The sequence below is a fragment of the Leuresthes tenuis genome, unplaced genomic scaffold (genome assembly GCF_036924035.1).
Source record: "Leuresthes tenuis unplaced genomic scaffold, fLeuTen1.0.hap1 SCAF_18, whole genome shotgun sequence".
Lineage (NCBI taxonomy): Eukaryota > Metazoa > Chordata > Actinopteri > Atheriniformes > Atherinopsidae > Leuresthes > Leuresthes tenuis.
The window spans coordinates 18,078,916-18,093,485 of NW_027325372.1; the positions used below are offsets into that span (position 1 = coordinate 18,078,916).

The following is a 14,570-nucleotide window of genomic DNA, read 5'->3' on the forward strand; positions in this document are numbered from 1 at the left end:
GGCTGGGTTTTGCCTCACAGAGGACGAATGAATGCAGTCCCACATCAGTGAGCTGTTTGCCATTTCTGCTATTGACTGAACTTGTCACAGACATACATGTCACATCCTCTCCTTCATTGTCCAATCTGTCCTCACGACTGTCATCCTCAGGGTCAGCAGGGTGAGCGTGGGTCACCCGGCCTTCCAGGATTGAAGGGCGAGCAGGTGCGTATCTGACAATCAGCTTCCCTGGAAAATTATAACGTGTAGGAAATAATTGGCTTCTGTGGTTGATTGATTGTATGATCTTTACCTCAGGGCCCTCCGGGGACGGCTGGGTATCCGGGAACCATGGGTCCACCTGGACTGCCTGTAAGTTCCGGCCTCATTATAAAAGATAAGAGAATAACAGCATCCTGACAGCTTCCACGGGGTTACACACTCCTCACACTGATTCACTGCTCTTATGAATTTGTCAGGGACTGAAGGGCGAGCGTGGCAGTCCAGGAAGTAGTGGACAGAAAGGAGAATCTGTAAGCTGCAGCACCAGCAGTGTGATACAGATCCAACACGCAGCTTGTGTCTTATATTACTGACTTACTTTTCCTTTCGTTCTGCAGGGACCTCCTGGTAACCCTGGGTATAAAGGACAGGCAGGCTCACCGGTCAGAGTTTCATCATAAATTTACCGTGGCAACATTTACAATCCAGCAATTTGTAATATCAAGGTGTAATAACTTAGAGAGTGTCCTGTGTCTGCAGGGCATTAAAGGAGAGACGGGACCAGGAGGGCCTGATGGTCCCAAAGGTGACCAGGTATGTGTAACACAAGCTGCGTATTTACATTAAAAAAAGATAAATTGGTAACAATCAGAGATGAACAGAACAAAAATGTCCCTCTTTTTATTCAAGGGTTTTCAAGGACAGCCAGGTTTCCCAGGACCACCAGTATGTAAATGTTCTAATCCATTTTATTTTTTGCTTTTAATTGTTACAGCAAATTTTCAAAATATTCTTAATGTTGTGGTAATGTTAGGGTGCCCCTGGTCCCGCTGGCAAACCTGGAAGGGAAGGCCTTGCTGGGCTCAAAGGTGAAAAAGTGAGTCGAACAAAAACAAAAGCAAAAACCAGATTGTACAATTTCAAACATCCTTTGCATTTAAAATCATCCTGTGCTGGACTGAAATGTGTGTTTTCATAGGGTACTGACGGCCTTCCAGGCTCCCAGGGGCAAACTGGACCCCCTGGCTCACCCGGCTCCCCAGGATTGATGGTATATATGCGCATATAAGTATTGTTTTTCCCCCACTTTATTATCTAAGTCTAATCCAAGTTTAAAGCACTCTAACCTATTGATGAAATGTATGCTATTTTGAGTGCTTATCTGCACCTTTCTCATGCTTGCATTGAAAGGGCCCCCCCGGCATTGAGGGAATTGATGGAAAAGATGGGAAGCCGGGGCTGCGGGTAACTCGCACCCACGCACATGCAGAAAATCCATATACACAGTGTATTTTAGCTCAAAGACATGCATTTAGCGGTTGATCTTTTGACATTGTCTGTGATTTTATTATCAGGGAGAGACAGGCCCACCTGGCCCAGCAGGACTTCGAGGAATCCCAGTGAGTATCACCTCTAACAATTACCTGACCTGATTCCTCTAAACACCCAGTGCAGAAAACAACATGAATTAGACATGAGAAATATGCTTCATATTTGAACAAGAAATGCAAAATGATTTTTCTGAATTTTTATGGATTACTTAGATCTTTCAATCCTCAGTATAAATTATCTCTAACCGAATGTATTTACAGGTACACAGTTGCATTATATAAAAGTGTAGATTCAGAGAGGAACTTGGAGGTTAGCAGCCTGACTTAAAGTGTAGGAACATGGATCCACGCATACATGAGCTTTGACACAAGGAGATGGAAAATGTGAACGCACATGTCAGCCTCATAATTTCGAGCCTGTTAGGCAGCAGAAAGTCCATGAAAAAGTCATGCACGAGGAGAACTAATCTCCATCAGAGAGAAATGATTTTGTGGTGTGAGGAGAAGCAGTGAGGTACTGAGCCCATGTGCTGCTGAGTTACCCATGTTAGCCAACAACTGCTAACAATGTGTTCAAAGCAGCGTAAAGTTGGTTTGCCCCCACGTGTCAGAGTACAATAAAACAAGGTGACTGTATTTTACTGGACCAGAAAACAGGAACTAATGCCCAGAGACTGACTGGAAGGCTGTTGACAATATAATCAGCCTCACAAGTTATATTCGTCAGAGTATATTCTTTTCGAGACACTAAGATTAAACAGTTTTTTTGCTGTACACGTATTCATGATCCCCAGAGGATGACTCTTGAGTACACTGGTCATCCTCTGACTTCCACCCTGGGAGAATGAAGGCTGTGACTTTGTGGCAGCAAAAGAAAAAACAGATGAACAGCTATTAGTTTGGCACATTTATAGTCCCCAGCTGAACTTGACCTTCCTTTTAGATTCACATTCATCAGTCATCACAATATTTGCCTCAATAATTGTTTAATGAATCTCCACGAAAATGGGCTCAGAGATCCATACTCTTCTTGGCATGCACTTAATATACTACTGAAACATCTATTTTTTCATTTGGCACGCTTGACTTAACTTTAACTTTGACTTAACTGGCACGCTTCTTAAAATTTAGACTGTGAGGCAGAACTTTTATACAGTGCCTTGCGATTGTACTGCCATTGTTTACCTTTGGTGTCACAATTAGCACACAGTATGCAAAGCAGCCTGCATAATTAACCCTGTTTCATAAGGAGAACCTCATTAGGAGAAAGATTGGAAAGGATGGTTTGTTCGCTGGGATATGAAATCAATATTCATTCAGTGATGGTCTGAGCTCCTAACCCATATAAGCTCTGAAAGGAAATGATCACGGAGTGTAACCGTTGATATTTCACTCACCTCACCTTTCCTGCTGCTCTGCATTAATATGTGCAGTCATTACTGAGTCTTGTTAATGTTGTAGATGTCACCGGTGAAGCGAACCCATTTAAAACTTCAAAGCTCCCTATCATCTCCTTAGAGTTTCCTAACTTTCTGTATCACATATCGACACGGGTGGTGATGAGCGCGCACTGTAGTCTGCTTCAGTGAAGACATGAGTGGCTGCCTCTCGTCCTCCCTCTCATTCTCTTCTTACATCTCTCTCCTGCTCTCTGTATCTCAGATTGTGTTCCACCCGAGAGCAGGTGTTCAGGATTTCAAAGACAGTCTGCCTCTTCTTTTGGCAGCCTCGACTTTGTGAATTTTTATACTGTATCAATCCCATTCTCTTTGATGTCTTTCCCCAGGGATTCAAAGGGAAAACTGGCCACGTTGGCTTTCCCGGACTGAAGGTTAGCCAATGACTCACTGTTTACCATCACACCATGTCTGTCTGTCTGTGTAGTTCCACTTGCTGCCTCTTGTTTGTGCATTAGGCCTAATTATTTTTTATCAAACTGATGATTATGACAAAAGTCTGGTTTAATTGCTTGTTACGGGGCTGCTTTCTTCTCATGCTTCTTCTATGACAGTTTGAATGCTCTCTCATTTCTCCAGGGAGATGTTGGACCTGCAGGCCCAATGGGACCACCGGGCAGGCAGGGACACGACGTGAGTGTTTTTCCTCTTTACAAACAAATTATCTAATCATGGAGAGCAAATCTGCAATTTGTGCATACAAGTTCAAAGGCTCTGCACACACCACATTCAGTGCAGCCTTATTGGAATCTAAAGCTCATACTTTAATTTCTCCAGGGTGATCCCGGAACCCCAGGAGCCCTGGGACGACCTGGACCTCCAGGCCAAATTGTAAGCGCCCTTCCCATTTAAATATAGACATTTCTAATTTGTTAATTTTGTAGTATTTTAGCATATTGAACTTGAATAATGTGTTTACTTTCCCAATCAGGGTCCCTCAGGGCCAGCAGGACCTCCAGGGCCCCCTGGTCCATCAGGCGTGGTAAGCGAGAACCTTCGTCTTCATCTCCATTTGTTTATCTTGAAAGATGAAATTTGAGTAACTGAACCTTAAGTAATCCCACTGGGGGAAATGTGGTGTTGCTCCAGAGCTTGAAGAAAAAGTCAGAGAAAGATAAACAAGTGAGTGCTCAGGACAACAAACAGTATTACCGTTAATTATAATTAGAGGAAATAATTAGAGCGGCTTCACAAACTGAAAAAAGTAAATAAAAATAGATGGCCAGAGATAAGGCTGCAAAATCTTAATTTGAAGAGTCTCTGGAAAGGCTTATAATAATGGATTATAGGCTGTAGAGTGTGTGAGTGTGTGTGTGTGTGTGTGTGCATGTGTGAGTGTCTGTGCATCAGTGAAGGTGAATCAGGACACATTTAAAATTCTCTCCTGCTGCCAAATGTTGAAACAAAAGAAGAAAACTTATACTGTTACTTTTCACCTGCACTCTCTAGGGTACACCAGGGGATAAAGGCCAATCTGGGGAGAGAGGTCTGCCAGGGATGGTTGGACCTCCGGGACCACATGGGCATCCAGGAGCTATGGTTAGTTGTTTTCAACTTGTGTCAAGTTCAAAATGTGCCCACAAAAATGTGAATCAATATGTCAATATGTCTCACTTACGTATATATCTATATTTTTTTCCTGCTTTGACTTTTAGGGCGAGCCTGGCAATGATGGCGCTGCTGGTAAAGATGTGAGTAATGTCTGGGGGCGGTGTTTGTCCCCTTTGAAGTGTCATGGTGTGAGATTGATGTGATGATTTGAATATTTTAGGGCTGTCAAGCATTCAAATTCTAACCATGATGACTCTGTATCGTTCATTATTAATCATAAACAAATTGAACATTGGTTTTAATTTGCAATCTTAAAATTTAAAAATAACAAATGGTAGAACTTTCATTACAAATATGTGTCAAACACTTATAATATTCAAAGCCAAGCCTGCACATTTAAGAAAGTTATATTGTTGACTCTCTACAATGAAGTTGTAGATGGTAAAAACGGTAGAAGAACACAACACGGGGTGTATTTCCATCAGCCTGTTTAGATTCTTGATAAAGGTTCGAGTCCTCTCTCCATGGCGATAAACTCTGGGTCGGGAAGCCGGTAAAACATAGTAGCAGTGGTTTTCACCAAAGTCCATACTTTTGATCGAAACGCACATGATTCGAATTTCTTGTAATGCGCATTTCCCAATGATTCAAATCCCTTTTGGAAGGAAACATGACTAATGTAAGACAACGGAGGCTATTAGATCACTTATAATCAGTCCCAAGATGAGCCCAAGTTCCAGAATACCTGGAACTATAGTTGGTTAACATGTTTTGAGTTTCAGAGGTGGAAATAAAGACCTGGAAATATATACACTAGGCTTCAGTGAAAACACACTTAACATCTGTTTCCAGAGATATTGCAGCAACTAACACTAATGGTTACTGTGCAGTTGATTTGATGGAAGCAGAGGTTTTGTTTTTTACCAAGTGGTGCAGATTTTAGTCTGCCACGCCACCAGGAATTATTATGTCGGTGTTAGCTTAAGCTGGGACATCGGCTAGCAACATCGGCAACATATTTTAACACAGGTGAGATTGGACTAAACTCAGTGATTCAGATTTCAGTGTGTTTTCTTCTGCCTGGTTTGCACTGTGGTTTGCAAACAACACTGTGACATTCTCACTGTCACCTCACATAGAATGCTGACCAGATGTCTTCTCATGCTGCTGTGAAGTAGTAGATACCTGTGGTTACTTGGACTGTGGACAGTTTTTGAGTCAGTGGCACACAGGGTCGTGAACTGTTAAAATTTCAATTCTTGCCATTCATTTAGCAGTGTTTGGACCAGTTAGGCAGCTGTTTTAATTCAATAATGTGTTATGATGTTTTAGGTGACACTTTGGCTGAGGAATGTGCTTTTTTGGACACAACTATTCCTGCTAGAATAAGGGACTCAGCAGTGTTAGATCGGATGTTATTGTTAGTAAAGCTGTTTTTATGAGCTTTTTTTTCATATGGATTGTCTTACTCGTCTTTATTTTAGCAACAAAAAAAACACAAACGTTAAATAGATACTGTGTTAAGAATATTAACAATATGATAACTTTGATAATACTATATATTTCATTCCCTGATGGCTGTTTCTTTCTTTGTTTTGACACAGGGAGCGTCAGGCCTACCAGGGGACAACGGGCAGCCAGGTCAAAAGGTAAGAGCGGATTCCGCATGGTAAGGTATGGTCTTAACTTATTAGTGTGTCAAGCAGAGAATCAGCCATCCATCGCCTCTACAGATCATCAGAGCGCATCGAGATTCACCCCTTCTTCTGTTCCCTATAAGCCAGGGAGAGCTTACAGGGAACCGCCTATTTCTGCCCGCTCAGCACCCACGCTTAACACAGTCATCAGTTCACTAAACCTCTGACCCAGCCAAGGGATCGAACCCATTTTCTTCTTTGCCTCACTTCTCCACAAACTGGCAGCTGGCTGCCTGCTATCCCTCTGTAACTAGAGAGCCTGTTGGATCTCTCCTCAGACAGAGGCTTACAGTAGGTGGGTACAGCAATAGAGTTATTCCTCTGCCTCTGGGATAATGCTATTGAGCATGAGGGGAGATGCTAGATGAGGCTATTTGTCACGCTGACAGGACAGCATTGTCAGGGTTTTAGCCGCACAGAACAGAGAAGAAAGACAAGAACTGACTCCTCTATTCTTCTCACTCCTCTCTATTTCAGCGGCCGCTTGTCTGTCAGTGACGTGTAAACATTAGACATCCATTATGGGTTGCTTTGTCCTCGATAAATCACTGTCGCTAATGTAGCACGGCTGTTTTTAAGTGCATTTACGCTCCTGCTGAATGGTGAGCGATGCTGTGTGGAGAGCGATAGAGATGTTGGCAAAAGCTGTCTTAAAAGGCTCGATTCTTCTCCAAAATTCATTTCGTAATATTTTTATAGTGTTTGCCTCCTAAATTAGCAAAATAATTGCATTTTGCAAAATACATGAATAATGTAATGAACAGAATTTTTAAGAATTTGCTTTGTGGCGCAGAGGTGGATGAGAAAACTAATATTCAAGCTCTACTGAAAACAAGTAAGAGATGTTTATTCCAAACTTTAACGCCTATTTCTATTTTAGCATAAGACCATCCGATTGGTATCGTGCTCCTCTAAGTGCATCTTTCAAGCTTTTAATGAAAATATAGACTACTTAACATGTGGTCTTCAACAAACATCCAAAATAGCTCTTAGAAGGGATAACATTTTCAAATGAACTGATACTTTCTTGCAGCCGCCACTCTGACTTGTGTTTTTGTGTTCTAGGGTGAGCCAGGGGCCCCTGGTCAGAAGGGTCCTCCAGGAGAGAGAGGTAGACCAGGTCCTCCGGGCGGTGGAGGATATCATTCCAAGGATGCCCAGCCCATGATAGGCCCAGCAGGACCCAGAGGGGAAAGAGGAAGCCCAGGCTCATCTGGCCCAGCTGGGATCCCTGGCACTCCCGGGTCACCAGGAAATGATGTGAGACACACCACTTTAATTCCTCTTACGGCACTCTGATTTTGTTTATATATATGTATTTACTTTTTATTTATGTATTATTATGTATTTAATTTCAAGTCAACTCCAAATCTGTTTTCAGCTCACGGGGAAAAGATGTAAGCACGGTGGCCACAGGCGCTCAGCGGCTCCATCTGCTCTTGTAAATAATGAATTTTTTAATCATCTCCCCGATTAATGTTTGCTTGTTTGTTTTTTCTCTTTGTCGCTCTTTTTTTAAACAGGCCGTTGTCAATTACGACGAAATCAAAAACTTCATTCGCCAACAGGTCATCAAGATATTTGATGGTGAGGACATATGGTTCTGTGAATATTCACTGTGCATATTGCCTGAAGCAGTGTTTTCCCTTCACTTGATTCTGTTTAAAAAATGATGCATTTGGTCCTTTGGGACAGCACTGCTCTTGCCTCTGTGGAAAACACCTTTATTATTGTGTTTCCTCTCCCCAGAGAGAATGGCCTACTACATGTCTCGCATGCAGATGCCAGTAGAGATGGTGGCATCTCCAGGCCGGCCTGGGCCCCCAGGGAAAGACGGTACTCCGGGTAATCCTGGCAACCCAGGTGCTCCGGGACTCCCGGGACAGATCGGCAGACAAGGACGACCAGGAGGGCAAGGACTCCAAGGTTAACCTTTTACTTATCACATTAAAGCTAAGTATCATTGTTAAGTCACTTAACTATCATATGTTAGAATGTGTTGTTCTATTTCTGTAGGACCACGGGGACCACAAGGACCAAAAGGTGACAAAGGTGTCGGAGAGATGGGAGATGTAGGACCTCCTGGAGCTCCAGGTAATGTATCTTATTGGTTCATGAATCAGTATTCAGAGTTCAGATTGCACTGGCTAACTTAGAAAACTAGCTGCTGCAGTCACTTCAAACGGTTTATTTAATTTGGGTTGAAAAAGCAACTGTGTTCACATGAAATGATCGATGGCATTCATGTTTCCAGTACAACTAATGTCGTAATAGCATCATTGATTAAAGATGATGCTAATTGGTATATACTTATTTTACATGTTTTCTGAAGTGGTGTGTTGAAATCACTTGACCTAATTGCTAATGATTAAAATCATACATCTTGAACCTGTGATGCGATGCTGAACAGTATTTTCACAAGTTTGAAGTTGTGTTTCAGAGTACAAGAAACTTCTTAATGTGGAAAATTTTAATGTTATTTGCCATTCATTATAAATTGGAAGCTACGACCAACAGCTTATAAGGTTAGCTTAGCATGAAGGTTGGTGGTAGAGGGAAATGGCCACCTTGACTCTAAAGTCAAGCCAAAGGCAATAGATAAATAAGAATAAGAGTAACAGTACCTCAAGTCATTGAATATCTCTCAATACATGATTTATTTAATATATATATAATAAGTGAAATGTAAAAACCAAGCATTATTTGAGTACTTTCAACATTTTACATTTTGGATTCTTTGTAAAAGAGACTATTTTTAAACATTCTTTTAAGACGCAATTTTCCACAATGACAAAGCAAAAACTGTTTTTTAGAGTGTTTAATTAATTTGTCAAAAGCAAGGATCTGAAATATTACCTCTTAGATCAACATCCAAACCATTAGTTACGACTGATGCAGTCCACCTGCGCCTAACTGAATCGAGTGGACATCATTAAGAACACACGCATATTTCAAATTACGGTGTTGAAGTGAAAACTAAATCATGAGATTGAGGTTATTGTTTGTAGGCTTATAAGATTGCCTTTGGGGACAGATCTGAGGAGGGACACAATAAACCTTCTGCACCATTTAAAATGACCAAAACCACAGCAGCGTCCACGATTCTGAAACACAAGCTATTTCAAAAGAAAGTCAAAAAATTGGGGACAAAAGATATTTGCCATAAAGGTAACCAACAAGCAAGCTTCCAACACTGTCCAGCAAACTTTGGGTGATTTGAAATATGTTTTGAATGCCAACAAAACAAAACTTATGAACTTAATTCTCAAATGCAGGATTGACGCTCCTAAATCTTCCTTCTTTTTTCGCCATTCAGGACCATGAGAGTCAGATTCCCAATACATTATGGCAATGTTATTTATATGCATCCTTGCAATACATGCTGTGGAAACTGTCTAGAACAGAGCATTGAGGTTCATCACTAACCTTAAATCACTTACACACCACTGAACATTGTATGGTCGGGTTGGATGGTCTTCTTTGTCCTCCTGAAGACTCATTTGCATATTTTGATTTATAAAACTATTCTAGGTCTGCTCCCAACTTACTTACGGGCTTGTATCCTTTAAAAACAAAGGACTGAAACTACCTCTTCGTTCCAACAAACTACTCCTATTTTCCGTTCCCAGTGTCTGTACTGAATTTAGAATAAAAGCCTTTAAGTGCTTCTCCCTCTGCTTGGAATGAATTGCAAAGTCACCCAAATCTTTGGGAGCTGGTTTCACTAAACCAATTTGAAATATAGTAGAGGTAGACATGTCTACTTGTAAATGCTGCGTTCGACCATTCTGCCCCCATTTGGCCTGTGATAACTGATGTGTTAAATTTTCTTCGATTTTGGTGTCTTAATGTTCCCTTTTATGATATCTACGTATATGTTGTATTTTGTCTTCAGTGTATGCATACCATTGTCCTTATTCCTGACTTGAGCTGCTTCCTGTCTTGGCCAAGACACTCTTGGAATTGAGATTTTAAATCTCAAGAGTTTTCATTTCCTGGTCAAATAATGGTTATATAAAATATAATGAATCCATAGCTTACTGCCAGGAAAGCAGGAGTGGCTTTTGAAAGTCCCAGAATATTCCAGAGTTCGGAACTGAATCCAAGGCCAACTGTGGCTCAGGTGATGGAGTGGTCTTCCAACTGGATGATCAGTGGTTCTCCTCTACATGTCAAAATGTCCATTGGAAAGATACTGAACTCCATTTCCCCAGATATGCTCCACAGTGTGTAATTGCAGAAAAAAGGTGCTTTATAGGACCTAGATAAGATTAAAAGGTGCTATGTAAATGTGGATCATTTACCAGTAATGTCTCCTTTAGAGAGACCTTAAACAGCTATGCACTGATGCTTCTGATCCAATCTAGTTTAGCTCAAATGAAGAGGAACCGAAGCTGCCACCGCTGCCAGTTAATTTAACCGGGTACAAAGAGAAGGGCCAGAATACCTAAGTAAATAAGATGTTTCGGTCTCAAAGCATTAAACGATAGTAACTTGTTTTTGCCATTAATGAGAAATGTGTGTACACTGAAAAGAAAAAGAAAAAAAAAAGAAAATGGAATCGGCTTTCAGGATGACTTTAAGGATGAGCTTAGAAGTTTTTGCAAAACCTGAAAGCGTCTGAAAACTTTCTCTGAAGGACTATGAGACCAAAGCCTGCATCTTTTCAAAACTTGTCTTCTTTAACTGTACATCATCTAATTATGAGCTGGAAGATTATTTCTGTTTCATATTTATGTTGTCATGGATATCATCTTTGTCAGGTTTAGAGCCAGAGCAGAGACATTTGTAGACACATTAAACCTTTTGGGGGGAGATTAATGTTTTAATAATCATTTTCATTTATAATGATTATGATCATTATAATAATTAATATAAAAAAAACACACTATTTTCTAGCATTTTGTAGACAAAACAGTTTAATGAGAAAATTATATTTTGATGCTTTGAAGATACAGTCGATGTCTGCTGTGACCTAAGAGTACTTTATCCTGAAGAAATAATTCAAAGAGATTTTCAAAGGATTTATTACTTGACTTTTAAATTGAAACATTTTGGCCAGTTTTTAAAAAAAAAATCTTGAATTTAAATCAAAACTGTTGATTTGCTAAAAAAAGATGTCGACCACATGACCACAGGATAAAGGATTTGTTAATATGCTCGATCGAATATGCAAATTCAAATTATATGAAGGAAATCTGAGTCTTTTTGGGTCAAAGCATGGTTTTCTGTTTTCAGCAGCTGGTATTTCAGCCTTAGTGACAGTTACAAAATAAAAGTGTTTTATTTGTCGTCTTTCCCCCCCAGGTGTTCCAGGCCCCCAGGGTTATGGAAAAATGGGACCCCCTGGTCCTGTTGGCCAACAGGGTGTTCCTGGGATCCCGGGCTCTCCTGGACAGCCTGGGAAAAAGGGTTCAGAGGGCAGGTGTAATCCTGGGGATTGTATGAGCCATCAAGTAGACTACAGCCCCAAGGGCCCTCCTGTCAAAGGCCCCTGGTAGAGGGCTAGAAGGGCAGGAGGACTGGAGCAAAGAGACTACAGTATATGGGGAAGCAAGAAAACCAAAGACGATGTTATTAAACCAGAACACACAGACGGAAAACAAAAGCTGCCATTGTTGTTGAGTAGACAGATTAAGCTGCATAGATTTTTTTTAAACAGATCTGAGAAAAAATTGCAGTTTCTTTCTAAGGGCCCCGCTGGAACTGAGGCCTGCAAAAACACACCAGCAGCAAATTTTCATTCCATTTTTCTTTTCCCCCTTGAATGCCAATTCATTGCTATATTACTGTCTCTTTTTTGTTCCAAGCCTCTTTTTCTAACTATATTTTATTCCTTTTGTGCCGTTTCCAACAACCCAAGAGAGGTGACAAGAATTACAATCTTTGTTTTCTTCTCCCTGATTAATTCTGGCCTCTGTCTCTTTTCCCACCCTGGTTCTTGCTTCTTTTTTGGTAATTTTCTTTGTCCAAATCTGTTGCACAAGAAAACACAGTTGTTGTACTGCTTTGCCTCCATCTCTCACATCTTTGTTCCCTGCTCACACAGTCCTATTCGGGGTATATCCCATGCATTTCAGTGGCTGAGGTGTGATACATATTTGAATTGGACTTGTAGGAGAATATCCCTAGAAAAGTATTTCAGGTTTGGTGAAACAGATGTCCCATTGCATTCATACGCCCTCTGATGGATTGATTGTTCTGTATATATTTATGTGTATATATCTATATATATTGCCGTTTTATACTTTTCAAAGACTTTGATATTGGGCATACTGATGATCCACCATCTTTTTAATTGTCAGTGGTTACTTCGCAACAAATGTCAAACAATTCTTTTCTAAGGTCTATGAGCTTTTAAAATGGAATGATGTGTTCAGCAAATGAACTAATATTTATAGAAGGAATTTGAGTTCACACAGAAAGCATATTGGCTCTTGTAATTATGTTGCTAAAGGTGTTTTTGTGTCCGTTTGACTAAAATATTTCTGAACTTGCAATTTTAAGAATCCCACCTCATTTTTAATTCTAAAGTAGCTCTAACAGCCATCCACCCACTTCATTTGGCACTTGTGTAAGAATGAGATCAGAATATAAGCAATAGTTGGGCCCGTTCACCACAGGTACTGTAATGCAGCACTGCCACTCTTCACAGCCACCGACCCCTCGCGATCACCACAGAGGGAAAGCACATTTTCAACCAAGGGCCACATATTACTGTATTTGGGTCTGTTATTTTTCTATAGTTTTTTTATCTGCAGAATCCTTTTCTTGTTCTTTACTATTTTCAGCAGTGTGAATTATGAGCTGTGGTCAGACATTTGTTTCTCAAAAGCAAACCTCTTGAAAATGTTAAACTGAATAAACGTGCTTTTCAAAGACGCTTTATCATTTGTGTTATCTTTGAACACGCTGTGTCAGCTCTCCAGACACCTCCTGAAGCTCAGAACACCCCCACCATCCAACCTTTTTACAGAGGAGCACACATTACTCTACACTTCTCTTTGTAGTTTTGTCTTTCTGTCGTTACTCTGGTTACGTTTGTTGTCGTCTGTCTTTGTGCTCCTACTGTTTGTGGTTGTTTTTGTAGTTGTGTCTGCTTATGGTTGATTTGTCACTTTGTCACAGCTGTTCTTTTGTCCCCTGCGTCTTTGTAGTTTATTCTCTCCATCGGTCAAAATTCTGCGCATCTTACGTTCTTGTAGTTATTCTCCATAGATTACTTTGCTTCTTTACAGTTCTCTGTGAATTGTAGTTGTTTCATTTCTTAGCTAGTGGTTGGTGGTAGTTCTTTTGTCCCCGTAGTTCTGTGGTCGTTTTGTCTCTTTATAGTCTTTAAGCATACGTTTGCAGTCATTTTTGCTTTATAGTTATGTAGTGTATCTTTGTAGATTTTTGTTTCTTTGTATTTAGTTGGTGAGTCTTTGCGGTTTCATTACCCGTAGTTGTTTTGTCCCTCTGTTGTCCAGAATATCTTGACAATTGTTTTGTCTTTGTAAGTAGACGTTGTATCTTTGTTGATGTTTTGTGTCTTTGTAATTATTCAGTCCGTAGTTTTGTTATTGTAGCTATGTAGTATTAAGTTGTAATTGTTTTGTCCCTGTAATTTAGTGCATTTTTGTTGGCGTGTCTGTAGTTTTTCAGTGTTTGTTGTTGTTTTGTCTCTATGTGGTAGTTCAGTGTAACGTGGTAGTAGTTTCCTGTACTTGTAGATGTTTGTGGGATGTGTGGGTGTGTTGTTTAGCTTTGTTGTTACTCACCATGTCTTATATTTGTCTCTTTAAAGTTAATCAACATGTGGTGGCTTTTTCTTTGTGTGGTTATTTGTTGTGCGTGCCTTTTCATAGTTATTTTGGATATTTAGTTTATTTGTTGTTGTTTAACTTTACTATATAGATTAAGTGACATCAAACTGAGGATCTTCTCCCGGTGCCACTAATTCGCTGCTATGGTCAGTGCCTATACTCAACAGAGCCACGAGACTGGTTTAAATATGTCCAGATCACTCATTATGGGTGAGTGGTCAGGAGATTCCAATCTGTATATATTATACGGGGATATATATGTGTACTTTTAAATAGATCTACTTACTTGAACCATTCAGTCTGAGCATTTTTTGCTGCATTTACAGTAAAATGTTAGATTTTTTTGCTATCACTGTTTAATTAAATAGAACAAAAAAATGATTCGTTATGAAAGCAGAATAACGCATACTGTGGAGAGACATCTCATTGAAGGAAACATGCACACACACATCTGAAAGGTCACTGTATGGTATTACTCAGCATTGTTGAACAGCAGCAGCTTGTGGCCTTGACAGTGCAAGAATGTTG

The 14,570-nt window shown here is 40.3% G+C and overlaps 1 protein-coding gene across 1 annotated transcript in view; it reads left to right on the forward strand.

Annotated features, from left to right (window-relative positions):
* Positions 1 to 13,118, forward strand: part of col16a1 (collagen, type XVI, alpha 1) — a 73,314-nt gene extending 60,196 nt beyond the window's left edge. Inside the window, exons 50-71 of the mRNA XM_072370603.1 lie at positions 151 to 204; positions 298 to 351; positions 459 to 512; positions 600 to 644; positions 742 to 795; positions 892 to 927; positions 1,016 to 1,078; positions 1,181 to 1,252; positions 1,393 to 1,446; positions 1,557 to 1,601; positions 3,319 to 3,363; positions 3,569 to 3,622; positions 3,767 to 3,820; positions 3,921 to 3,971; positions 4,439 to 4,528; positions 4,645 to 4,680; positions 6,145 to 6,189; positions 7,303 to 7,497; positions 7,761 to 7,824; positions 7,987 to 8,163; positions 8,254 to 8,331; positions 11,545 to 13,118. Coding sequence (XP_072226704.1) covers positions 151 to 204; positions 298 to 351; positions 459 to 512; positions 600 to 644; positions 742 to 795; positions 892 to 927; positions 1,016 to 1,078; positions 1,181 to 1,252; positions 1,393 to 1,446; positions 1,557 to 1,601; positions 3,319 to 3,363; positions 3,569 to 3,622; positions 3,767 to 3,820; positions 3,921 to 3,971; positions 4,439 to 4,528; positions 4,645 to 4,680; positions 6,145 to 6,189; positions 7,303 to 7,497; positions 7,761 to 7,824; positions 7,987 to 8,163; positions 8,254 to 8,331; positions 11,545 to 11,738 — 1,614 coding nt within the window. The 3' untranslated portion in view covers positions 11,739 to 13,118. The remainder of the gene's footprint in view (positions 1 to 150; positions 205 to 297; positions 352 to 458; positions 513 to 599; positions 645 to 741; positions 796 to 891; positions 928 to 1,015; positions 1,079 to 1,180; positions 1,253 to 1,392; positions 1,447 to 1,556; positions 1,602 to 3,318; positions 3,364 to 3,568; positions 3,623 to 3,766; positions 3,821 to 3,920; positions 3,972 to 4,438; positions 4,529 to 4,644; positions 4,681 to 6,144; positions 6,190 to 7,302; positions 7,498 to 7,760; positions 7,825 to 7,986; positions 8,164 to 8,253; positions 8,332 to 11,544) is intronic.
* The last annotated feature ends 1,452 nt before the right edge of the window (positions 13,119 to 14,570 follow it).